The sequence below is a fragment of the Xyrauchen texanus genome, chromosome 10 (assembly GCF_025860055.1).
Source record: "Xyrauchen texanus isolate HMW12.3.18 chromosome 10, RBS_HiC_50CHRs, whole genome shotgun sequence".
NCBI classification, from domain to species: domain Eukaryota; kingdom Metazoa; phylum Chordata; class Actinopteri; order Cypriniformes; family Catostomidae; genus Xyrauchen; species Xyrauchen texanus.
In genome coordinates this window covers 9718530-9746346 of record NC_068285.1, presented here as the reverse complement: position 1 = coordinate 9746346, position 27817 = coordinate 9718530, and the positions used below count along the sequence as shown (strand labels likewise).

At 41.6% G+C, this 27817-nt stretch overlaps 1 protein-coding gene across 1 annotated transcript; it reads right to left on the bottom strand.

The window, feature by feature from the left end:
* On the bottom strand, positions 1-27518 carry LOC127650654 (histone deacetylase 9-B-like). The gene is made up of 11 exons (XM_052136220.1): positions 27251-27518; positions 22914-23120; positions 21043-21208; positions 19482-19605; positions 19214-19335; positions 10758-10889; positions 10496-10602; positions 7183-7305; positions 4674-4827; positions 4256-4473; positions 1-635 (listed from the first exon to the last, which is right to left on the bottom strand). Exons 1-11 carry the CDS (start codon positions 27323-27325, stop codon positions 300-302), a joined length of 1764 nt encoding a protein of 587 aa, XP_051992180.1. The 5' UTR covers positions 27326-27518; the 3' UTR covers positions 1-299.
* Between the last annotated feature and the right edge of the window lie 299 nt (positions 27519-27817).

The window sequence follows — 27817 nt, the reverse complement described above, 5'->3', positions numbered from 1 at the left end:
AATTATTACATGTTTAAAACTATGATCATCCAAAAAAAAAAAAATACCCATAAATACTATAAATAATTTTAGCATTTTGAATTGGGGTGAAAATGTGTTAACTTGTTAAAATTGTGTAGTTTTTAATATTAAAGAAATGTCATAATGCAATAAATTGTAGTTGTCCTAAAACTAGGATTCACTGTATTTAAGCAAAACATATTTTCTTATTTCTTTCTTTTGATTTTGGGGTCAAATTTGAGTACAGGTTTTCTGAGATTCACCAACTTTCATTTTCTTTCTTTCTTTCCTTCCTTCCTTCACACATCAGTTTCGGTCATGTTTTCAAGGCATCGTTCAGCATCTCTTTGTTTAAGCTGAGCTGGTATCCTCTTGTTTTTTCCATCTGTATCTCTTCCTCTCTCTCGCTCTTCCTCCTGAGGCTCCTGTTTCAGTCTGATCACTCTGGCATGGGCAGCACTTGGCTCATTGTGTGCAGTGATCCTGGTGGAGTTTGGGAAACTGCAGCTCCGGATGACTCCAGCAGGGGGCGATGTGATCTCTGGCTCTCTGTGGTCTGTTGAAGATCCCTCTTCCTCGTCCTCCTCCAGGTGGGTGCTGGGGTTCCTGAGCTGCTTGATGGACTGAGACAGAACCTACGGAAAGAGAACCCAAAACTATTGATTCTAGTGTGGTTCTAGTGTGATACTAGTGTGATTCTAGTATGATTATAGTGTGGTTCTAGTGTGATACTTGTGTGATTCTAGAGTGGTTCTATTGTGGTTCTAGTGTGATTCTAGTGTGGTTCTAGTGTGATACTAGTGTGGTTCTAGTGTGGTACTTGGGTGATTCTAGTGTGGTTCTAGTGTGATTCTAGTGTGATTCTAGTGTGGTTCTAATGTGATTCTAGTGTGATTCTAATGTGGTTCTAGTGTGGTTCTAGAGTGATTCTAGTGTGGTTCTAGAGTGATTCTAGTGTGGTTCTAATGTGGTTCTAGAGTGGTTCTAGTGTGGTTCTAGTGTGATTCTAGTGTGGTTCTAGTGTGGTACTTGGGTGATACTAGTGTGGTTCTAGTGTGGTACTTGGGTGATTCTAGTGTGGTTCTAGTGTGATTCTAGTGTGATTCTAGTGTGGTTCTAATGTGATTCTAGTGTGATTCTAATGTGGTTCTAGTGTGGTTCTAGAGTGATTCTAGTGTGATTCTAGTGTGGTTCTAGTGTGGTTCTAGTGTGATACTAGTGTGGTTCTAGTGTGGTACTTGGGTGATACTAGTGTGGTTCTAGTGTGGTACTTGGGTGATTCTAGTGTGGTTCTAGTGTGATTCTAGTGTGATTCTAGTGTGGTTCTAATGTGATTCTAGTGTGATTCTAATGTGGTTCTAGTGTGGTTCTAGAGTGATTCTAGTGTGGTTCTAGAGTGATTCTAGTGTGGTTCTAGTGTGATTCTAGTGTGGTTCTAGTGTGGTTCTAGTGTGATACTAGTGTGGTTCTAGTGTGGTACTTGGGTGATACTAGTGTGGTTCTAGTGTGGTACTTGGGTGATTCTAGTGTGGTTCTAGTGTGATTCTAGTGTGATTCTAGTGTGGTTCTAATGTGATTCTAGTGTGATTCTAATGTGGTTCTAGTGTGGTTCTAGAGTGATTCTAGTGTGGTTCTAGTGTGATTCTAGTGTGATTCTAGTGTGGTTCTAATGTGATTCTAGTGTGATTCTAATGTGGTTCTAGTGTGGTTCTAGAGTGATTCTAGTGTGGTTCTAGTGTGATGTCTAGTGTGTCTAGATGTCTAGTGTGTCTAGTGTGATACTTGTGTGATTCTAGTGTGGTTCTAGTGTGATTCTAGTGTGGTTCTAGTGTGATACTTGTGTGATTCTAGTGTGATTCTAGTGTGTCTAGATGTCTAGATGTCTAGTGTCTAGATGTCTAGTGTGTCTAGTGTGGTTCTAGTGTGATTCTAGTGTGGTTCTAGTGTGGTTCTAGTGTGATACTAGTGTGGTTCTAGTGTGGTACTTGGGTGATACTAGTGTGGTTCTAGTGTGGTACTTGGGTGATTCTAGTGTGGTTCTAGTGTGATTCTAGTGTGATTCTAGTGTGGTTCTAATGTGATTCTAGTGTGATTCTAATGTGGTTCTAGTGTGGTTCTAGAGTGATTCTAGTGTGGTTCTAGTGTGGTTCTAGAGTGATTCTAGTGTGGTTCTAATGTGGTTCTAGAGTGGTTCTAGTGTGGTTCTAGTGTGATTCTAGTGTGGTTCTAGTGTGATTCTAGTGTGATACTTGTGTGATTCTAGTGTGATTCTAGTGTGGTTCTAGTGTGATACTTGTGTGATTCTAGTGTGATTCTAGTGTGGTTCTAGTGTGATACTTGTGTGATTCTAGTGTGGTTCTAGTGTGATTCTAGTGTGGTTCTAGTGTGATACTTGTGTGATTCTAGTGTGATTCTAGTGTGGTTCTAGTGTGATACTAGTGTGGTTCTAGTGTGGTTCTAGAGTGATTCTAGTGTGGTTCTAGTGTGGTTCTAATGTGGTTCTAATGTGATTCTAGTGTGATTCTAGTGTGGTTCTAGTGTGGTTCTAGAGTGATTCTAGTGTGGTTCTAATGTGGTTCTAGTGTGGTTCTAGAGTGATTCTAGTGTGGTTCTAGTGTGATACTTGTGTGATTCTAGTCTGATACTTGTGTGATTCTAGTGTGGTTCTAGTGTGGTTCTAGTGTGATACTTGTGTGATTCTAGTGTGATTCTAGTGTGATTCTAGTGTGGTTCTAGTGTGATACTTGTGTGATTCTAGTGTGGTTCTAGTGTGATACTTGTGTGATTCTAGTGTGGTTCTAGTGTGATTCTAGTGTGGTTCTAGTGTGATACTTGTGTGATTCTAGTGTGATACTAGTGTGATTCTAGTGTGGTTCTAGTGTGATACTTGTGTGATTCTAGTGTGATTCTAGTGTGGTTCTAGTGTGGTACTTGTGTGATTCTAGTGTGGTTCTAGTGTGATACTTGTGTGATTCTAGTGTGGTTCTAGTGTGGTTCTAGAGTGATTCTAGTGTGGTTCTAGTGTGATTCTAGTATAGTTCTAGTGTGATTCCAGTGTGGTTCTAGTGTGGTCATGGCGTGAGTTTGTAAGGGAGCTAACAAATCTAATTTTTGGTCATGTTTTTAAAAATCATTTTCTTTTGCTTTTGGATGTGTGGCACCATGTTTGATGTCATTGAAGCCAAAGTTGTATGGAAAAAGCAGCTTGGACATTCTGCCTAATTAGTGCCTTCTACCCCTTTTTGACAATTTGTTTCTTATTTGTCCCTTTTTTGTTATACCTGCAATCTGATCTACAGGTCAAAATTATAGAAATGTACAATGGAAAAATGGAAAAGTCTTTCAAGATTGAAAAAACTAAACATTTACTTTGATTGAATATTGATGGAGTAAAGGTTGATTTACGTTTTACATTTACATTTATGCATTTGGCAGACGCTTTTATCCAAAGCGACTTACAGAGCCCTTATTACAGGGACAATCCCCCCGGAGCAACCTGGAGTTAAGTGCCTTGCTCAAGGACACAATGGTGGTGGCTGTGGGGATCAAACCAGCAACCTTCTGATTACCAGTGATGTGCTTTAGTCCACTATGCCACCACCACTCCATTTGCTTAAAATACATTTTTTTAAAGGGACAGTTCACCCAAAAATCTAAATTCTCTCATCATTTACTCACCCTCATGTCATCCCAGATGTGTATGACTTTCTTTCTTCTGCAGAACACAAAGAAGAAAAATATCTCAACTTTGTAGGTCCATACAATAAAAGTAAACAATGTCGCTGTCCTTTTCTGCATATCGCAGCCCCCTTCGGCATATCACGGTGCCGTTTTGTAGCCCTCTTCGGCCAGTCACCGCCCGTTCTGCCCTGTTTCATGGCCAGCCCACCGGGAAGAGTCCTGGTTCTCCCTATGGCCAGTCCGCCCCTGCCCACACCTATCATATCTCTTCAGAAGACACAGAGTCTTACGGATTATATTTATGCTGCCTTTATGTGCTTTTTAGACCTTCAAAGTTTTGGTCACCATTCACTTGCATTGTAAGGACCTACAGAGCTGATATATTCTTCAAAAAATCTTCATTTGTGTTCTTCAGAAGAGAGAAAGTCATGCACATCTGGAATGGCATGAGGGTGAGTAAATGATGAGAGAATTTTCATTTCTGGGTGAACTATCCCTTTAAGACACCCCCGAGAGAAAAGAGCCATTAAAACTGTTCTGAGCGATTTTTGTGAATGAGATCTTGTTGAGATACCTGGCTGATGTGGACCTGCTGCTGGTACCGTTTCTGTTTTTCCACAAAGTTCTGGTGCTGTTGTTGTAGCACAAGCTGGGCCAGGGTGTTCTGGGGCAGCGGGGCCGATTGGGTCCGGTTCAGGGGCCGGTGCCACGGTAACCTTGCACGAGAGCTCGCTGCCTGTTGGTCTTTCATCACCAAAGGGGATGGAGACAGCACAGGAACACTACCTGAGACTGGACAGAGAGAGCAGAAAACACCTAAGCACCATTAGGGCAGGATTCATCTACTGTGAGGCTCGGCCTTCTTTGCCTCCTCTGATGGGATTTAGAGATGTAGAGATCAAACCGAGAAAGAACAAATTAAGTGAATAAAAAACAATTATAGTGAAGAATTAACTGTGTCTGATCTCTCTGTCACTTTAAGATCTGCTCACCAGGGGACATAATCTGTCTCTGCAGTCTCTGCTCCTTCAGCAGGAGGTGTTGCAAGAGCGCCTGTTGACCGTTGCTCACTTTGGACTCTAGTGAGACAGGCGATGTGGCGGCCGTGAGCCCCTCTGTGGTCTGATCTATCAGTGCCGCACCCGTCTGAGAGAGTAGAGATCAGACACATCAGACTCAGAATATATCAGCCAGACAGAAGATAACCTTTACAAATCTAAACATTATTTATGTGAAGTTACAATTTATAGTGATCGATATTTTTACACGGTGCTTGTCAGAATTTTCGGAATGTTTTTTTTAGCATGTTTTGGTTTGTCAGTGCAATGCAGTTGCTAAGGGTGATCTGAGTGTTTTTTAGTGTGTTGCTATGCAGTTGCTAAGGTGTTCTGGTTGGTTGCTAGGTGGTTGTCAAGGTATTCTGAGTGTTCTTGGTGGTTGGTAGGATGTTTCTAGGTGGATGCTTATGTGTCCTGAGCTGTTATAGTGCATTACTATGTTGTTGCTAGGGTGTTCTAAGTGGTTGCTAGGTGGTTGCTTACTGGCCCAAGTCAAAGGAGCACATTATGAATGTTCTAATTAATTTAGCTTTCTTGTTTTTCACATTTTTTGATAATTTAAGCATTGGTTGGCTTGCAAAACTCATGGCCACAATATTTGGGTGGTTGCTAGGTCATTGCTAAGGTATTCTAAATGTTTATACTGCATTGCAATGCAGTTGCTAGGGTGTTCTTGGTGCTTGCTAGGCAGATGTCAGGCTGTTCTGGATGGTTTTTAGCACACTCTAGGTGGTTGCCAGGGCATTGCTATATGGTTGCTGGGTTGTTGAGGGGGTGTTAGTGTGTTGCTCTGCAGTTTCTAATGTGTTCTGAGTTGTGTGTTGCTATGCCATTGTTGAATGGTTGTTATTGTGTTGCTGTGCTGTTGCTAAGGTGTTCTGAGTTGTTTTTTGTGTGTTGCTATGCCATTGTTGAATGGTTGTTATTGTGTTGCTATGCTGTTGCTAGGGTGTTCTGAGTTGTTTTTAGTGTGTTGCTGTGCAGTTGCTAAGGGTGATCTGAGTGTTTTTTAGTGTGTCGCTATGTGGTTGTTAGAATGTTATTATTTTTTGCTAAGGTGATCTGAGTGGTTTCTAATATGTTGCATGCAGTTGCTGGGTTGTTGAGTGGTTGTTAGCATGTTGCTATGCAGGTGCTATGGTGCTATGGTGTTCTTAGTGGTTTTTAGTGTGTTGCTATGTGGTTGTTAGAATGTAGTTGGTTGGTTGCTAGGGTGATCTGATTGTTTTTAAGTGTTTTGCTATGTAGTTGCTGGGATGTTAAGTGGTTTTGAGTGTGTTGCTATGCAGTTGCTTGGGAGTTCTGGGTGGTTTGTAGTGTGTTGCTATGTGGTTACTAGGGTGTTCTGAGTGTGACCTAACCAGCCACGACACACAACGAGTAACGGCATCAGGGCTTTCTATCTTTTGAATGGTTTTGTCAGACAGTGCAGTCAACAAATGGGCCTAAAATTATAATTTTTACAGTATATTAAAGCTGGCGTCTCACTAGCCAGTTCAGAACATCTTGATTTTGGCCGATGGGTGTCACACATCTAACCGAATGTTGTGCTTGAGGTCTCGTTCTCTTCAGCGCAGACCGCATTTAGAGTCATATTTGACATCATATATTTACCAGTCCAAATCACTCAAGCATGAGAGACCTACATCATACCTCCTGTATATGCAATATTAATAACTGCAACCTTTTTAAAACACGTACAGTCAGCATTTGTGTTCTGCGTCATCCATACAGTGAACGTAATGATCACACCACATTTAGAGTTCCCCAGTGAGTCATTTAACTATTTCAAAATGTGAACGTGTTGAAAGTATTCTCGTCTTGTTGGCATGTTACGTGGTTTCCAAACACCATTTCTTGAACGTTTTAACAGGCAGTTGATGAACGGCATGATAAATTAACGCCCTGAAACCCTAAACCCGAGCGGCTTATTTACCTAAGGGCTAAAGATCCCAAAGGTCAGAGGTCACAAGCCCCCAGTGCTGTACATTAATCCAGCCAGGCTTGAACACAACAACCCAATGAAAGCAGAAAACGAAATCTCATCCTAAACCATCCGCAAACAACACATCCGAACCCTCATCTTTTTCAAAAACACACCTGATCTCTGCTCTCTATAAAGGGGATTGTCTCATCTACGTCTCTTAATGAACCCGGCGAATTCTCCACAAATAGATGCGACTCGATGTCTCACTGACTCCTAAAAATACTGTATACAGTCGCTGCTTTTTCTGTGAGCTCTATTCATATCTGTTGCCAGAAGACCAGCACAGATCTGTTGAAGCTGTTTTTGTGTTTAACCCGATTCTTATTTCTGTCATAGCTAAGGGGCTTGAAGGGATAGCTCACCTTTATAACAAATTATAAGTTCTGTCATCATTTCAAAAGAAATTCATACATAAGGTTCATAAATGTGACGTGTCTGTGATGGATAGAAACTCACGCAGAAGTGTGCATGAGCAGGGTGCAGAGCCAGTGTCAGGTTGGGTAGAGAGGGGGACGTGTAGAGATTCAGCAGAGACATGGATCCATCTGTCTTTAGGAAGCCACTCTGAGACAGACATCGCTGGAGAAGAGACAGAGAGAAAGCATTACATCACTTCTTACATAAGGCAGAGAAACACAAATGAAGTAATAATAACACACGAGAGAATTGTGCTTCACTGATGGTTTAAGAACTGTTGGTTGATAAGATACAATATCTATCGAGGATCCTTGTGTCAATGACATACATTCTCGTATTGTAACGAACCCCGCCCCTTCGGTTCGCCCCGATCCCACGAACGTGCACGCTCGTTCTGATTCCTCGAGCTCTCCTGCTCGCACGCAATCTCTCCCCTCGGGCTCACATGCCCGCTCCCAATCGCCAGAGTATTGAATACACCTGCACTCGTCCCAATCACCACATCATTGTTTACACCTGCACTCGCCTCTATAAATACCACAGCACATTCGTCTCACTCCGGTTGGTTATTGTTTAGTTACCCCTTCACTTTGCCAGCTCTAGTGTTCCCCTAGCTCCCCCTGTTTATTCTACTTGTTAGAATACTCTACGTTTTGATTCTGATTACCCCGGCTTGCCCTTTTGTTATATCCTGATTTCCCGGCTCTCGACCCTACGCTTACCTCGACCATTCTCCCTCTGGACTTTCCCTACTGTACCTTCGCCTGCTCTTTTATCTAATAAAAGCAGTTTTGACTTGCATTGTGACTGTCTCGTCTTGTGTGTGTGTGTTCGGGTTACACGTATGCATTCAGAGGAATACACTTAGTCAAAAATGTCAGTGTCATGCATGAAAATAGGACTAGATTTGTACATTTTCTGAATAAAGACTTGCTAGGGTATTCTGATGGACGAAGTGGGACATGGGAATGCTTCATATTTGCTAAGGTGTGGGATTTCAGTGTGATGCTAGGATGTTTTGGGTGGTTTGTAGTGTGTTGCTATGCGGTTGCTAGGCTGATGCTAGGTGGTTGCTAAGGTTTCTGAGTGGGTTTTTAGCACACTGCTATTATGGTTGCTTTGCTTTTACTAGGTGGTTGCTAGGATGTTCTGAGTGTTTTTTAGTGTGTTGCTAAGCAGTTGTTGGGGTGTTCTGGGTAGTTTTTAGTATGTTGCTATGAGGTTGCCAACATGTCACTAAGTGTTTGCTAGGGTGTTCTGGTGGTTATTAGTGTGTTGCTATGCGGTTGCTAGTGTGTTATTGATGGTTTTCAATCTATTGCTATGTGGTTGCTAGGGTGTTCTGAGTGTTTTTGTTTGTTGCTATGAAGTTGTTAGCGTGTTCTTGGTGGTTCAAAGTATGGTGTTCTGAGTTGTTTTTATTGTGGTTTTCTGCAGTTGGTAGGAAGTCACTAGTTGGTTGCTAGTGTGTTCTGAGTGGTTTTTAGAGTGTTGCTATGAGGTTGATAGGGTGTTCTGAGTGTTTTTGTTTGTTGCTATGAAGTTGTTAGCGTGTACTTGGTGGTTTGAAGTATGTTACTATGGTGTTCTGAGTTGTTTTTATTGTGTTTTTCTGCAGTTGGTAGGAAGTCACTAGTTGGTTGCTAGTGTGTTCTGAGTAGTTTTTATCATGTTGCTTTGCAGTTGCTGGGGTGTTCTGAGTTGTTTTTAGAGTGTTGCTAAGTGGTTACTAGGGAGTTCTGGTGGTTTTTAGTGTGTTGCTAAGCAGTTGCTAGTGTGTTATGGGTTGTTTTTAATCTGTTGCTATGTGGTTGCTAGGGTGTTCTAAGTTGTTTTTAGTGTGTTTTTCTGCAGTTGGTAGGAAGTCACTAGTTGGTTGCTAGTGTGTTCTGAGTGGTTTTTAGAGTGTTGCTATGAGGTTGATAGGGTGTTCTGAGTAGTTTTTAGCATGTTGCTATGAGGTTACTGGGGTGTTCTGAGTAGTTTTTAGCATGTTGCTAAGTGGTTACTAGGGAGTTCTGGTGGTTTTCAGTGTGTTGCTAAGCAGTTGCTAGCGTGTTATGGGTGGTTTTTAATCTGTTGCTATGTGGTTGCTATGGTGTTCTGAGTGTTTTTGTGTGTTGCTATACCATCGCTAAGGTATTCTGGGTGGTTTTTAGTGTTTTGCTATGCAGTGATTTGGTTGTTTTAAGTGGTTTTTAGTGTGTTGCTAAGTGGTTCTTATGGTGTTCAGAGTGTTTTTTTTAATGTGTCGCTATGTGGTTGCTTGGGTGTTCTGGGTGGTTTATAGTGTGTTACGTGGTTGCTAGGGTGTTGTGAATGTTTTTAGGATGTTGCATGTGGTTGCTAGGGTGTTCTGAGGGGTTTTAAATGTGTTTTTATGCGGTTGCTGGGTTTTTCTGGGTGGTTTTACAGTGTTGCTATGTGGTTGCTAGGGTGTTCTAGGCGGTTGAGTCCACTCCCAATTCTCTCATATTCTGGCCCATTTTATAGCCCGCAAGGCATAAATCGTAAGTCTGATCACTAAGAAAAGTAAAAGCAAACCTCTCTTCAAAAAGCCACGTGATTTGAGAACGGTGTGGGACAGGTTAAATAGTGAAGTTAAATAGATATCATTAGATTTTGTTTGGCATTGTTGCTATCAACTCTTTGGCTGTAAGCAGTTAACCACACACTCAGAGTCTCTCACTTGAGCATGAACTCTGTTGGCGGTATGACAGAGTGTGTAGATTAGTAAAAGAGAGGTCTGCTGCTGTGGTTCTCTGGCCCAGTGCCCGTGAGGAAATGCTTGGGCAAAACTTCACAGGGGATAAAAACCTCACTATCCCTGTGCCCCTCGCCCCCTTCCCCAACCACCAGCACAGCCAAAACCACAGCGGAAAAGAGCTGTCACAGTTAGTTCAGCACAACACTGCCATAAACACACACACACAATCACACATTACACCTTCAAACTCTGTATAACTGTACAGCAAGAACAAACTGACGTTTAGAATCTGTTAGGATAGTTTTGACATTAAAATGCCATTTTAAACACAATGTTTATGATAAGTGTTCAATCAGCAGGTCGGTGTAATGCACAGCGGAAAATTCGGGGGCCAGATTCTTTCACCCCATAGTTTGATAAGAGTAATTGGACCCTAACCAGGGGTTTTATTTTGCTTCGGTTTTTGGGGTTATATAGTACATTTCCCAAGAATGCAATAAATAGAAACTGCACGCAAGTTTACGGGCAATAACTTCAATCTTTGAGAAGATAAGATTGGTGCGACAGCTTCATTGAACACAAGGGTCATTTGGACACTTAATTCACACTTAAGAGGTGAGTTAATGAATTCCTTGATTTCTGTACCTCGATTTGGGCTGTGCTGCACCAGGATGATGCTCCGTTCTCAATGTTGCACAAACCAATCGGTGAGCAGGGCCCAGAACCAGCAGGGCTGTCATTGGCTGAAGAATCTAGAGGAAAGGAGAACATGAAGTGATTAAAAAACAGAGAGGTCAGAGTCATAGTTGCTTGCTGAGCCATTGGATCTCTGTTGTCATGGCTGTTTATTTCTCTTTCAGGTTGCAGGTAGAGAGTTGTTTAGCTCAAAGTGCTGTCGTTTGCTCACCTGTTTGTTCTAGGGTTCGTTTTTTCAGAGGTGTGATGAGTACACTGCCTTCTCGGCGCCGGATGGGACCGCTTCTTCTCTCGGAAACTTTCTGCTTGAGTCTGTAGCGCACCTTCAGATTGGGTTCGGACGCTGTGGGAGAAATCAGATAGCAGCAATGGTCTTGACACATCCAAATGGCTTGAGTTTATGTGATGTAACGAAGACAAATAGCTCTGATGTGTCAATTCATTGTTTCCATAAAATTCTGCTACACTCAAAGCCAAAGTATACTTCCGCTTTACGTGTGATGCTATGTCTTGCGCATAATTCACGGGACACATTACAGGCGGAAATACAGGACTGCGTGCACAGGAATACAACACAAAAATGTACAAAAGTATAGATATAAAAAAGTTAGCACTTTATTTTACAGTTCTGTTCTACATTTACATACTATATAAATGACCACAACTATAGTAATTACTTGGTACTAACCCTAACCGTAACCCGCATGTACGTAGTTACCTAATATTACTCAGTACTTTCTTGGGTTAGTAACTGGAAGTACTGAAAGTATATGTAATGTAAAATAAAGTGCAACCAAAAAAACTGTAGTGATGTAATATTAGAGTGATTAATTATATAAAAAGTTATGCTTTTTAAAAACAGAGTATTTATGACTAGAGAGGCTGAAAACTAGGGAGACGAGACACAACCAAAAAGAGACGCTCCTAATGTGTCCTTTTGATGTTTAAGTACAAAAGACCAACAATTAAAAATAACACTGATGGATGTATAGACCAATAATAGGGTTATTTTGACTTATATTGACTTCTAAAGCCACTTTTTGTTTTGGCTAAATTCTGTCAGCTGCCAACAGCCTTTGTGATGTAATGAATTTGAATGATCTGAATTATAATAATGAATATAGGTTATATTATATTATTTGTGCAATTATTTACATTGACCTTTATTCATTTGGTAGATGCTTTTATCCAAAGCGACTTACAAAAGAGGAATACGTTATAAGCGAGACAGTGGTACGAAAAGTGCCGTATTACAAAGTTTCACTAGCGTCAGAATAGTTGTCACGAACTTTCCACCTTGAACTCCATTTCCCATAATAACCGTAACTCACACTGATTACCTGCTCACCTGTTCCTGATTTACTCTAGCTATTTAAGTCCCACTATCACTTGCTATCATTGCAAAGTTTTGTCTAAACTGAGCGTTTACCATTCCCTGACTTGATTAGCCGTGTTTGACTCTGCTTGGATATCTACCGTAGACGTATGTTTGCTGCCTGCCTACTGTTGTGTTTACCTGGACTACTGACATTGTTGTATGCTGCCTGACCCGAACCTTTGCCTGTCTCACTACGTTTCTGCTCTGCCTCTGATATTACTGTTTGCCTGGATTAATCGACCCACGCCTGTCTGTACCTTGAGATTGTTGTGTTCAATAAACCACACCAGGATCCCATTCAACCTGAGTCCTTGTTACAATAGTATCCAAACAGATTAATGTGCTACAATAATTTTTTTATTACATTTTGTTATAGTTATGGTTAAGTGCACATGGAAAAGATGTGTTTTTAGACATTTTTTTAGACAGAATGTGAGTCAGCTTCCCGGATGGAGTTGGGAAGGTCATTCCACCAGCGTGGTTTGATGAAACCGAAAGTCTGGGAAAGTGTTTTGGTGCCGCTTTGTGTTGGTTACGACAAGGCGATGTTCCTTAGCCGACCGCAGGCTTCTGGTGGGCTTGTAGCTCTGCATAAATGTTTTTAGGTATGCTGGAGCAGACCCAGTGACTGTTCTGCATGCAGCATCAGAGCCTTGAATTTAATGCGTGCATCAACCGGCAGCCAGTGGAGAGAGACAAAGAGTGGTGTAACATGTGCTCTCTTTGGTTCATTAAAGACCAGACGTGCTTCTGCATTCTGGATCATTTGGAGAGGTCTAATAGCACATGCAGGGAGTTCTGCAATGAGACCATTACAGTAGTCCAGTCTAGAGATGACAAGTGACTGAACGAGCAGTTGTGTGGCATGTACCGAGAGGAAGGGTCTTATCTTCCTGATATTGTAGAGTGTAAATCTACAAGCTCATGTTGACTTTGAGATGTGGTCTGAGAAATTTAGCTTGATATCGATTGTTACCCCTAGATTTCTGACTGTTTTGGAAGGCGAAACTGTAGTTGCACCCAGCTGCACGGTGATGTTGTGTTCAACAGCATGGTTGGCTGGAAAGACAAGGAGTTCGGTCTTGGCTGGGTTGCGTTGCAGGTGTTGTTCCTTCATCCAGGCCGAGATTTTGGCCAAACAAATTATTTAAATGACTATATACAAAATCATCTTTATTTAAATCAATTCGATTAATTGACACATCATGTAAAAAAATCGATTAAAAATGTAATTTTCCAGCCCTATAAATTATCTGAAAAAAGAGAACCTGAGTGGAAATACATCGCAATCTAAATAAAGGCATACCATAAACCTATGGGTTTTTAAATAAAGCTAGTTATTATTACTTTAGACACTAACCCTAAACCATACCTTAACCTTAAAAGAAAACTTTTATTATTAGAAGTAAAAAAAAACAGTATTTGCTGTACTTATGAGTAGTTTCCTAATAGAGGACTTTCCTGGATGTTCTCAAATGGAGGTTCTATCAGATTTCGTTAACTTCTACAGACAACTTTGTCCCCAAACTATCCTGCGACATGTCACAAAGTAAATGTCCCACCCACAGAGATACTCCTGACGAAGCGGCTCAGAACCTGCTGAGTGAATATGAGGATGAAACACAGTAATTCTGGGATATCTCCCAGCTGTAATGAGGTAATAACTGGAAGATCAGTTCCATTCTTCACCTGAATGACATTAGGACAGTAAGAGTCCAGTATCTGTCGCCGTGCCAACCACAAACCTTGACGGTATCCGTGTTCAAACTAACACACGGACGCAGATAGAGCTATCAGCAGAAAAAAAGACAGAGAGAGATGGAGATTTGGCCTGAAAAAGGGGAAATCCTCATTTTTGTCCCAATTTGAACAGCTGTGAAGTCCATCCAAATGCGTATCATCGAAAGTTCACCTTTCAAAGTGTACTACTCCAGTTGCGCACTGCAAATGGACTTTCTCTTCGAGAGTTTAGACCCATGAAGATGTCTTTATACTCCTTCAAACTCTAGTTATACAAATTCAGGTATCTCCAGACCTTCTTGCCAGGGGCGTAGACTCCGGGGGGATCAAAACAAGCAAGTACAACATCCGTTTGAACTGACTAGCATGATTGGTCACCATATTAAGAAGCTTCAAAACAACATTTATTGTATGAATTTCGTGATGACATCAGAGTTTAAGACAACTGTGAGGTTATCCCAACTTGTATATGTTATTTACGATGAATATAAATGAAAGAGAATTTGAGAATTTGAATCCTTAAGTAAAAAAAACTTTCTTAAGATGTTTTTGTTTTCTGGGAATACCTTTTTTCTTAAGTTAGAAATTTAGAAGAAAACCAGATCTACACACACAAGTTGAGCATGAGGCCTCTCGTTGCATCTGTATAAATGTAGGTTTGGTTTCATCCATTATGATAACTGATACTTAGAACCTTACGACTCTCGTTTGGGGGGGAAACCCAACACGCTATAGCTTCATTAACTTCCCACATCCCACATAGCTGATTAAGAAAATGGAAGACCACTGACAAAAAAAGGCCGACTGTAATGAAAAGGATGCTTTGAGTTGCAGGAAAAGCTTGGCAATGATAGCCAGATTACAGACATGGCATAATATAGTAATTTATCCTCATGTGACACATGATGAATAAGAGCTATTAGAAAAATACCACAAAAATATTTGCCCAGCAATCAGCAGGAAGGATTTACACATTTTTAATTCATAGGGAAAATACGCAGAGTTGTCGGCGTGTTTACGTTGGGCCACGTCATTAAAGGGCATTTCGAATTAATCCTGACTCAAACTTCCTTAAACAAACACTCGTGGGACGGAGTTACATGGCATGAGAGGGTAACGGGTGGGGGGCTGGCTGTACGTCCACCAAAATCCCACATGCACACCTGCAAGGCTTTTTTTAGCTGGTGCTGACCATTTCCATATGTTGCTCCAGTACTATAGCAAGGGGGGAGGTGAGACCGTATACATCACCGACAGTACATAATTAGCAGATGCATTCTTTTCCAAAGTGACTTGCAGAACATTTATTATAGTATTATGGGCTTTTTTTTAGTGTGTTGCTTTGTGGTTGCAATGGTGTTCAGTAAGATTTTAGTACATTGCTATGCAGTTGCTATGGTGGTTGCTGGGGTGTCGCAGTATGGTTGCTAAAGTGTTCTGTGTGTTTTTTGGGTGTTGCCAGGGCTGGACTGGTAATCTGGCATACCGGGTATTTCCCTGGTGGGCTGACACACTTTTGGGCCGATCAGAGGTAGACTGGCCATCGGGATAACCGAGCGGGCCGTTGGGTCGTCCGTGAAACAGGCCGAATGGGCCGCGATAAGCTACAATGATCCACTGTGTTATGCAGAACGGACCACAAAACGGCACCACAGTATGCAGAAAAGGACAGCGAACACACCCTCCCCCCCAATCCCTGCTCAAAAACCTTTGGTCCAGTTGCTATGTAAAATCCCAGGCCGAATTATCTTCCCAGTCCAGCCCTGGGTGTTGCTATGTTGTTGCTAGGGTGTTCTGAGTGGTTTCTAGGTGGTTGCTTGTTGTCCTAAGTCAAAATACCCCTACACCCTTGTCTCTATAATATTCTTGGCTCTAGATATGGCTTGAGTCCCTCTGTCAATGTATGTCTATGGGATTTTTTGCCTGTAGTACATCGTGTTAGAGGTTTGTTGAAATCCCTAGCCCCAAGTATGAGCAATAGTAAATGTGATGCTTGCCTTTGCAATTTTCGAGTGTTTCTCCCGCTGTTCTCTTTCCTTACACAAACAGACCTGTCGCCTGCACATCACGAGCACTCAACATCCCGCCCCCCTTCACACCTGTCAATCACTCAGTCGTGAAGAGTCCTGACCAGGGCAAAGAACAAACGTTACCTTCATGATCAGCCCCTTCACCCCCTGTCTGGCACAATCTGAGCAGGCATCTACCGGGACAGACAGGAAGTGGGGAAGGGGTCCTCAAACACTAACACAGGAGTATACATACAGGATGTTTGATATGTAATTCATACATAAAATCACTGAAAAATTTTTTATTTGAATTGCAGTGCTTAGCACCCTTACACTACAAATAAATGCTTTTCTCACAAAATGTTTTCCAGTTGCATTTACTTGGAAATCAATCCTAAAATTCTGATAAGAACTTTTTTCGGAGTGTAAAAACCTTCAATGCTCGGTATGAAACAGCTTGCATTGGGAATACAGTTTTACAGTTCATAAGTCTCATTCTCTTTCAGCACAGTGAGGTGTTTTGTGTTTTAATTGGCTGTCTCAGCTCTATCTTTGCCCGCTCTGATGTATGGTCTGAAACCAGAGCCACAGGAAGTGGGCCTGCAGACTGTCTTGTCAGCGTAGACAAATTATTCCATTGACAAAAAAGCAGGCTCTATTCGTCTTTGTTTTCTTCTCTGTTTCGTTCCTGTTGTTTTTGTATCCCCCTAATGTGCTGGACTGGTGTCTTTTTAAAAGCTGAGTTATTGAGAGCGGATGAAAAGACGGCCCATAGTTTCACGCTGATCTCCGATGCGGCTTGAGGCAGTGCAGACCCCTGCGCTCGGGAATAATCTCCCCGGAGGTTTGCGGTATTCCGGCCCACTAAGCCTCAGGACCCCCTTCCCGGTTTTTCACCATGTTGGAAATTCCGTGAAAACAGTGCCTGGATAAAAACCAGTTCTATTTTTACATCCCCTTTGAAACAAGTTCATAATTCTTATCATTGAGTCAGATGTATCACCTTCCTCTGCAAACTCACATCAAAATCACCTCACTATTACATTTCTGAGCAGTCAGACTTATCATTTTTGACTCGCGGCCAATAAAACATGCAAAAAATCCTGTAAATTAAAGCAAGGATTGCCGCCATATCTAGAGACCAAAACATCATAGTGACTCGGGAGTGGAATCTTTTGACATGGACCAGTAAGCAACCACTCAGAACACCTTAGCAACCAAACAAAACACCCTAGTAACTGCAAATCAATACACTAAAAACGAATTAGAACACCTCAGCAACTGCACAGCAACAACACAATAGGAGTGGTGGTGGCGTAGAGGGCTAAAGTGCTGAGCTTGTAATCAGAAGGTCGCTGGTTCGATCCCCACTGTCACCACCATTGTGTCCTTGAGCAAGGCACTTAACTCCAGGTTGCTCCGGGGGGATTGTCCCTATAATAAGTGCATCTGTAAGTCACTTTGGATAAAAGCGTCTGCCAAATGCATAAATGTAAATGTAAATGTAAACACACTGGCAACCACCCACAACACCCTAGCAACTGCATTGCAACCAAATTGCAACATGCTAAAAAGCACTCAGAACAGGCCTTGCAACCGCATAGCAACACACTGGCAATGACCCACAACACCCTAGCAACTGCAAAGCAACATGCTGAAAAACACTGTAGAAACCATGTATCAACACACTGGCAACCACCCTAGCAACCGCAAAGCAACATGCTGAAAAGCACTGTAGCAACCAGGTATCAACACACTTGCAACCACCCACAACACCCTAGCAACTGCATTGCAACCAAATAGCAACATGCTAAAAAGCACTCAGAAAAGTCCTTGAAACCGCATAGCAACACACTGGTAACTACCCACAACATTCTAGCAAAAAACCCAGGCAACCACATTGCAACATGCTTAAAAACACACAAAACACTAGCTACCGTATGGAAACCCAGTGGAAACAAGCTACAACACCCTAGCAACCACACAGCAACATGTTAAAAAACACTCAGAACACCCTAGCAGTCACATAGCAGTCACATAGCAGCACCCTGGCAACCACCCACAACACCTAGCAACTGCATAGCAACATGCTAAAAAGCACTCAGAACACCCTAGCAACCACATAGCAACACACTGGCAACCAATCAAAACACCCTAGCAAAACACCCTGACAACTGCATAGCACATGCTAAAAAGCACTCAGAACACCCTAGCAACCACATGGCAACAAAATGGCAACCACCCACAACACTCTAACAAAACACCCTGGCAACCACATCACAACATGCCAAAGAGCACTCAAAATGCCCTAGCAACCATATATCAACACACTGAAAACCAGCTGCAACACCCTAACAACCGCATAGCAACACACTTAAAACCATTCTAGAAAAATACCCTGGCAACCACATAGCAACATGTTAAAAAAGCATCCTAGCATTCAGAACACCTTAATAACCATACAGCAACACACTGACAACCACCCACAACACTCTAGCTAAACACCCTGGCAACCACATAGCAACATGCTAAAAAGCACTCAGAACACCCTAGCAACCATATGGCAACACACTAAAAACCAGCTGGAACACCCCTTTGAGGTTTTCACAGGCAATTACCGCTCATATTTTCAGAAATACGTAAATGTAAAGTATCTCTTGAGCTGCTCAGAAAACATCAAGCATGGGGTGAAAGATTAAATGCCCACACTGACCACCCTGAGCACAAGTAACGCACAGATGCTGCATTTCCTCCAGGGTGATTCGGTAACCGTACAACCCAAAGCAACCTACTTCCTGCTTACGCCCAGGAGGAATTAACCTCTCCCCCTATCCTCTCCGCTCTGATTAGGGGGCAGAGAGCCAGACCCCTCTGCCTGGGCCCGGGTCCAGTCTCGATAACCCCTACACTGTTTAATTGTTTGCAAACCTCTGCGCCGGTCGCCTCAGGGCACAGAACGGGCATAAGCGTGGGCATTCTCACCAGGCTGACCCTAAAGCTAAACAGGGTCATTCACCGGCCCCATTTAGCTCTGCCCACAGGCCAACAGGCTCGATGACATGCACAGTTGACTCTTGACCTCCATGATTAAATATCGGCAAGATTCATCTGCAAACATTTAGGCAGTGTCACCTCCGCCAAGCCCCTGTGACACTCGTATAATGCTGTTCTATTCTGCGCAAGGAAATGCAGCAAATCCTATCTCAATGGCTGAAGGCTTCAGCTCAAAAACCAAGTGAGCTGCCTACTTAGACAGCATTTTAAAGCACCATACAGTATATGTGCTCCCAACACAAGTACTGTTCCAAAAGGTTGGCAGCAACATAATGTAGACTTCTAAGATAACAAATCGTGGTCAAAATCAGCAAGAATGAATTGCGAAAAGTGTGTGTGTGTGTGTGTGACATAACCAAACACACTTTTCAAAGACTCAATCGTGAATACTTCAGAGTTTGTCATCCAAACATGTCTCAGATTATACTGATTTTGTAATGATCATAGAACAGAATTCTTCAGCGTGACCTCTGAACTCCGACCTACCAGTCTTCCTGAGAGGGAAGTCCTCTCTGTAGTCCAGGCCAGAGGTCAGGGGGTATTTGAAGGTGGGAGGGGTCTCTCCTAACTGTGGGGAGCTTTGCTCTACAGGACCTGGGTGGGCAGAGCTAGAAGGAGTGATAACACATATTATGACGTCACAATACAATGGCACGCATTCGGAACCTTTCATCACTTACAGTTAATGTGTATTCTACTCTTATTCTATTGAATATTTACTCTTTTTATTTAAAAAATATCTGATGGGACACACCTGTACCACAGTTTTGAGCGCTGGCTGAGAGGGTAACCAGCACAGGATGTAGATGGATCTTTAGCTGATTTACTCATCAGGAAGTTGTGCAGTTTCTGTCGAACTTCAGTGCTCGCCATTGCACCTGCAGTAAAATGACATAAACATTTTATGAGTTTATGACGAATTAAAGAGTCCAAATCAAAGGTGTCATCTAAAATTGTATTTCAAAATTGAATCATGATGTGTTTGCACATTCTCAGCCAAATGCTGCTGTGAAATTCATATTGGACTGATAAGTGCCTAAAGAGTGCCACCTTGTGGTTAAGTCAGCATACTGCAGGATGGAGCACCTGGGTATGTTGGAAAGTGTATTGGACTAGTATGGAGTATGTGTACTGTGTGCACAGTATGTGAATTTTCTGTATTCATAGAACACAGAAAATTAATTTGGACTGAAAAATCAAATTAATTTGGACTGAAAATGTATTTGCAGTGCACAGATGTGTCTCTACTTATGCTATTAGTTTATTGCATCAATTGTTGTTATTGTTGCCGTGTGGTGTTGCTGCAAAACAAGTCTCACCTAGAGGGATAATAAAAGTTCAATTGAGTTGAATAACCCGGACGTCTGGCATACAACTGACCACAATGTTTGGAATAATGTATTCCACAATGCTCTAGACTTAATGTACACTGTGACGAATGAACGAGAAGCGATTCAACTGTGATTTTTCAATGTTTGTCATTAGATCAGACTGCTAAAAGTTCATACTGAAAATTATATTCAAAATGCAAAACAACCATATTTATCAGAGATGATATCTAAACGCCACTGAATTCAGAATTCAGTATGCAAATTAATGAGGTCATGTGACAACAATGTACAGTGGCATACTTCTGTTGAAATGTTGCATACTGCATCCAGTTTCACATACTATTTTTTTTTTAAAACAGTATGTGTGTCCCAAACCGCACACTTCTGTACTATTCTGACATTTTGTAGTTTAAGTAGTGTGACTAGTATATTAAAAGGATAGTTCTCCCAAAAATGAAAATTCACTCATCATTTATTCACCCTCATGCCATCCCAGAGGTCTGACAAAACAATCGTAAATAATGGAGAATGTGGCAACTGGCTAAACTTCAGTGAAGAAAACACCTGGCAAATGTGAGTTGAATGCTTTACCATCAACCCACGCTGTGTAAATATGTACGTAGTTTGAGATACAAGTGTTGAACTGAGGTTGGCTAACGCGCTAAAGTTAGCATGCAAAGCTAACACACTGCAACACACCATGCATTTGAAATGTCACTTCCGTCCCATTTGGGACAATCCAACACTTTTAAATTGTAAGTGCATAGTGTATAATGGGTCATTTGGGAAACGGCTAGTATGCAGTATGCATTACAGTAGATACTCAGTAGATACTACCGCAGTATGCTAATATTCATTCCAAACAGTGTCACATTTTGCATGAAAACTTTGTGTCATTTCAAGTTAAATTTCTTAAACCTCCACACAGTTACATCACTGTGGCCTCACGCAGTGATTGGTTGTTTCGTTACAGTATTTGCTCACTCTCTTTTGATCGCTCTGTCCTCCTGTGGTGCTGCTGTTTCTGTGTCTCCCTCCTATGGACCTCCTTCTCCTCCTCGTGCACCTCCTCTTTCTCCTCCTCCACCAGCCGACGCTCCTCAGTGAACACCTCCTGCTGCTGGCGGAGGGTCAACAGAGCCTGCTGGAGCTAAGAGACATAGAGAGTATATTCACTCTGACATAAAATACTATGATATTACCATGTTTTCTGGACATATACCATAGTCATTTAATTGACCTGGGTAAACCATATGGGTGGGGGGGGTTCTGAATATGGCAATCATTCAGTAGGGCTACCATTACATTTACATTTACATTTATGCATTTGGCAGATGCTTTTATCCAAAGCGACTTACAGTGCACTTATTACAGGGACAATCCCCCCCGGAGCAACCTGGAGTTAAGTGCCTTGCTCAAGGACACAATGGTGGTGACTGTGGGGATCAAACCAGCAACCTTCTGATTACCAGTTTACCAGTTATGTGGTTTAGACCACTACACCACCACTACCATTGTAATGCAAAGTGCCATTGGTATTACATTGTTGTTGTTTTTTTACATGTACCATGGCAATATTATAAAGTACCTCTCTAGGAACAAACAAAGTTAAAATAGCATTAATGTATAAAATCGTGAGCACTCATGTGAGATGAAGAGTTCAGTTATATCAGTAACCTTATAAAAGCTCTTCTAACCTACATGGGGTGGGGGCGCCTTCATGGTGGCAGCCATGTTTGTCATATGACCAGCTGAATACTTCTTGCTTTTTCTCCGTAACTGCCCTGTTATTGGACACTTTCATTCATGGATTAAATTAATCCTGGCTTACTGTGCATAGAGAATTTCTACAATGGCATTGGTAACATTGTTTTGAATGATGCAGCATCCAGGCCACTAGGTGTCACTGTAAGCCAGTGTAAGTCACTTTGACATATTCACATTGTTAGGAATGTTTTGCTAATCTTTAAAGAATGTTCTACTCTTCTGGAAGACAACTGGACATTTCTGAGTCCGTACAGCCACAATGTAACATTTGGAAAACGTTTTAAGTACATAAATTTGTTAGCATGTTGAGAGAACCACGAAAATGCAATAGTACTTGAATATGGTAATTCAGTACGGTGGTAGACATTAAAGTTCCATGGTATTACCATGTTTTTAGACACGTACAGTACCATGGTAATGCCATTATATTCTTTGAAGAATCGCCATGGGAACATTACAACAGCTTTGGCTAACATTATGTTCAGTGGCGGAGCTACGGGGTGGCTAGGGGTGGCCATGGCCACCATGGACCGAAGCTTGGCCACCCCATTGGCCACCCAACTCGCAATTGCTGTTTTAGTCATTTTTTTTTTTTTTTTTTTGGTCATTTTTTGGCACAATTTAGTTATTTAGAGGTGAAATCATCTCTGTACAAATGTACAGACTTAACATGTACACACACCAAGGTCGCCAAACCTCTCGTCCCGGGTGTCATTGTCCGCCAAGAGAACTTAAATCATATTGAACTGCTTTAAAGGTCCACTTCAACCACAAATATCTTAAGCAAATAGAGCCAGCAACAACATTTACAACAACATAGAGTGACTTAAGACTTAGTTTAACTAATGCATCGGCCATCAGCAATCATGTTCTTAAAGTAATATTACAATGGAAGTCTATGGGGCACTTCTGGAGGGTTTAAAAGCAGAAATGTGAAACTTTTGATAAAGCAAATGGATTCTACAGTGTTATTTGAGTTGTAAAGTCTCTTGTTGTGTTACCGACGTAAACAGATCAGAATCAAGCATTCCTTATAGACGTGTAATAAAGCATAATGGTCATTTTACATGTATATTAGTGGAGCAGACCTTGATGTGTTCCTCGAGCTGGGTCTGGTGCTGTCTCAGGAGGTTCTGGTGCTGTTTCTGGAACTCCGAGATGAGGAGCTGTTTCTGGATCTGCTGCTGTCTCTGGATCAGAAGCAGCTCACGCTGTAACTGCTTCTCCCATTCGTCAGAGTCACGATCCCAATCCAACATACTGACCTCAGACCTGCCCACCGCTAGACAATGCCACTGAACCCGAGAGAAAGAGAGCAAATGCAGTTATTAAAAAGATGCCACTTTTGGCTTAATGGAATAAAGTTACATTTGAGAGTAAATGTAGAGAGATTAGATGTAGTGTTGTGGTGTATCTAACTAAAAGTAACAACGCTACTTACTTAGCTACATATTGTATCTTAAAGGAATATTCCGGGTTCAAGTTAAGCTCAGTCGACGGCATTTGTGGCATAATATTGATCAGCACAAAAATGTATTTAGTCTCGTCCCTCCTTTTCAGTGAAGCACTTACAATGGAAGTCAATGGGGGCAATGTTTGGAGGTTTTAAAGGCAGAAATGTGAAACTTATAATTTTAGAAAATAACTTATATTAGTTCAGCTGTTAAAACTAATGTTTTGAGTATTATTTGAGCGGTGAAGTCACTTAAATCATCATGATTATGGTCGTTTTAGGGTTTACGCTGTTACGTCGTCATGGCAACGAGGTTGTAAAAATGGATATTACTATATATAGAAAAAGTTAATATATATAATCACGTTAACATGCATATTGTTAAAAGTTTACAGACTGACTTCCATTGTAAGTGCCGCACTTTAACCCAGAAAGGACGAGTATAAATCAGTTTTATGCTAATCAACATTAGCCGCAAATGCTGTCGATTGAGTTTAACTTGTACTGTATTGAACCTAGACTCTTTGGTTTTTGTAGAAGTCTCCTGCTTCTCATATTTGCTGGGAAATTCGTACTTTTTCTTCTGAAGTTTCAGAAGACATCTCAACAATGTCTTAAACAACATTCAAATTTGTCACAAAACCAATATCTGAGATCAAAAGTGCAAATGATCTGAGCTGTGCTATCCCTATTTATTTAATCGCTCTATCCTCTTACTGTACAGTGTCTGAAATTGTCTCAGTTGTTTATTTTAATTTCTCCACGGGACTGTTCGGAGAAACATCCGAGACACAGTTGATGCTAAAACGCAACATAACTGAGAATTCCAACCTCAGAGCAATAAAACCTTCCTCTAGGCTAATGCATGCACAGTTATTCTTTCATGCCATTTCTGGGGTAACTACTGTATGTAACAGATGCATTTGACTCTGAAAATCAGCACCACGTCGCCCATGAGCGTTGAAATATAAACCGTTGCGTTGTGAAACCATCTCTAACCACTGAGACTCCATTGGGCCCCTTGCCCAGAATACACCGGTCACAAAAAGTACAGACCACCAAAACAGAACCACAACACTGTCCAGAGGTGTCAGTCAACATCAAATATAGCGCCGCATGTGTTCTGATTGCTGTAACAGAGGTGAGATGGTCATAAGACACAACTAGGTGACTTTTAAAGCATGCCATCTTTGCTTCATTGTTTTCTCTGTGTTTCTGTCTACTGAGATTAGCCGCTGTTATTCGAGAAAAACTGTGAAACGAGTGTGCATTATAAATAAAGCCTTCCGGTATGTAGTTATGTGAGGAGTTAACTCAGACGGAATGATAACTGGGGCTAATCTTAGCCTCATAATGCCTTAAGCCCAAAATACAGTGGCTAAGAATAGTCGAGCTTGAAGTCAAGAGGCCAGAACGTTCAACATGCAGCCACGGGCAGAAACGGGGTGCAGAGGCACTGAGGGGTAAATATCTGCCCTCTTACGCCATAACTAAAGCAGTGCCGTGGGCAAACACACCTGAGAACGACTCAGCATGTTTTTGTAGCTCTTTCTGAATTTTGTCAAACCAAGCATGAAGTCAACATACAGACACCTGCAACATGCCTCAATCTGCAACGCATTTTGCGCAGTTAGTGTTTCCTACTGTTCAGAATTAGCCGGGACGCCTATTGTCAAAATGTGCAAAAGTTTGCAAATTGTAATTATTTGCATCCTAAAACATCTGCAAACATGAAGCTCCTAAAGAGAACTATCGTCAAATGGGTTTACGAACGATTTACACAGTAATTCGTTTAATTGCATTTCTATTTACGAGAAACGTAAACAAAAGAATGGCTTTATTTTGCAACATACAGTATGAATGATTTGATTTGCACAGACATTTGTTTGAATTTTTGAGAGATCTCCTTTAAATAACTGTAAACAAAGAGAAAGGGTTTGCATTATTGCGTACAATCCAAAATGTGCAATATTGTTAAACGTTCATAAAATGCGAATCTCCTCAAGGGATAAAAAAATCGAACTAATTTCTAATAGTAATAATAAATAGTAATGCTATAGATGCCTAGCACATGAACATCCCCCAGATGTGTTTTTGATGTGTGTTTTCATCTAGAAGAATTCTGTGGTGCTACACGCCCGGCCCCAATCAGGCTAATCAAGCCTCCGAGAGGAATAAAGACCGACCGGAGACGGCAGTGCGACAGAGAGAGAGAGATTCACGAGCAGCTGCCCGACACATGTGTGTGTTTGTGTGTTCTTGGTACTATTGTTTATATTGGCAAGCCAGTTCTCGCCTCCTTCTTTCCATTAATCCCTTCACACTGGTGCCAAAATCCGGGAAGGAGGAGGGATGCGCCATAGTCCTAGTCCGAGTCCTCGCCACTACCATCCAACCAAACGGAGCAGCCGCGGCCATCCGCTGGGAGACGGAGGCTTGATTAGCCTGATTAGGGGCCGGGTGTGTAGCATCACGACCCGGCCCCGCCCTCCGCCCTGCCACAGAGGTCAGGTATTATATGCCAAGCATGAACCTTAAAGTGATGTAATAATGAGTGTTAAGGTAATGAATTTAGCTACATGCTAATGCTAACATGCAAATGCACACAATGCACATCAAAGGGGTTTGTACAATTCAAACTTTTGGTAGTATGTCCCAATACTGGTATGCTGTCTTATTACAGACTCTGTCGTGTAGTATGTACTCTCCCATCACCAGCAAAGCACATACTTGCGTTGCATAGCTGAAACATGCTAAATGGGACACAACCACACACTCTCATTCAATACAGCATGACTCCAGGTATGTCCTGAAGGCATATCAGGAAATCATGGGGGATTATAGAGAAATACAGAAGGCCAATATGCCTCACAGAAGAGAGACAAGCTAAAAGCAGGAACCATAATCACAACTCTGGACTGCCAAACTCATAAATCACTTGGTTTTAATGCAGTAATACCCAAAAAAACAAAAAATACAATGGCTATTCTATGTTTGGTGTAGCATAGCCTACTACCATAATATTCTTACTATTTCTATAGTATGCACTGTCATAAGTATGCTGTCCACAGTGTGCTAGATCACACAAATGATGTACTATATTTCCAAAAATTTGCAGTATACCACAGAGCACAGAACTGACTCTTAATTTGTCCTGAATCATTATTTGATCGGACTGCTAAAAGAAAAAGACATTTAAACACAAACGTAGGATGCTACTCACTAATTTGAACATGCACTGGGATGAAGTCAAATGACAAAAATGTAGCATACTACTTCCCAAAATGGCAATGCATTATTTGTAAAAATAGTCGACAGCAGTGCATCAAACTGACCCACACAGTATAAATTAAGCAGATATGTGAATTGTGAAATATTAATGTTTAATTAAATACTTCACATCATAATATGGATTTTTTTATATTGCCCAGTTAATTTGGTTTGCTCTGTTTATTTGGTTTTATGGAGATTTGTCTTACAATTAAAATGCATAAATATTAAAAAATATATTTTAGTGGGAATTGTGTGTAATATTAGGCCAAAATGTATGTACAGATGCATGCTTCGAAAAAGTATATTATCTTGCCACCTATTTCAATTGTGTCTGAGAGAGGAAATGAGATCTCTCTAAAACCTGAATTATGTTTTCTGGACAGCAATGAGACTTTTCCTTGAGTCTCTTACTGTTTTCTCAGGACCCCATCTCATGTGTTTCCTCTAGAGAGTCAGAGGAGATCTCAACAATGTCTCAAACTCTGCTCAGGACACCAAAGTCTGCAATCAAACGTCAGAAATGTCGATATGAACTCAAACATTTCTCATCATATTCTTCCACGGCTAAATGATCTGAGCTATGCGCTCCACATTAATATTTGTAGTTCTATCAAGAGACATCGTAGAAAAACTGGAACTCAATGAATTCTCCTGAGCTATGAAAGAGCAACCTCTGGGACTTCTCCTCACATGTGGTACCTGATCCGACCGCAGTGCCGTGTGTGTCCAGGATTCTCCTCCTCCACTCTGCAGTGATGCTGGAGTCAGCCTCATTAATGGCTTGCAGCATAACACCACAACACCTCTCTCTCAATGTCAAAACTTCCTCTCTTCAGTAAAACTGTCCTGGACTCCTGGGACTCTCTCTTCTCCTCTGGCTTATTTCAGCTGTCCCCACAGAGTTTCATCAGGTAGATAAACCAGTGAAAATGTCAACTCTGTGACTGCCTCTCTGTACAAACGATGCTCTCTGTCTCATGTTCTCAGTGTTACTCTTCGTAACCACTCTCTCTCTCTCTCTCTCTCTCTCTCTCTCTCTCTCTCGCTCTCTCTTAGGTGCCAAGAATAGCAGCAGGACCAGCCCAGGACAGAAATAGGCTGGGCCAGACCCCGGGGAGTAGAGCAGCGGCCAGACGCTCAAAATAGCAACACAAAAACACAGCTGTCTGCCTTCATCTCATCCCTGTCCTCTCTCTTTCTCCTTTCATTATCTCTCTCTGGGTGAATCTCACAAAGAACATGTGCAAAGAGTCAGATTTCACCCCA

Coding starts and splice junctions, on each gene's coding strand:
- LOC127650654 (XM_052136220.1), bottom strand. CDS start 27,325: ATGAGGCTGACTCCAGCATCACTGCAGAGTGGAGGAGGAGAATCCTGG. Junction 23,121..27,250: donor CGGCACTGCGGTCGGATCAG/GTACCACATGTG, acceptor TCTCGGGTTCAG/TGGCATTGTCTAGCGGTGGG. Junction 10,603..10,757: donor ACGAACCCTAGAACAAACAG/GTGAGCAAACGA, acceptor CCTTTCCTCTAG/ATTCTTCAGCCAATGACAGC.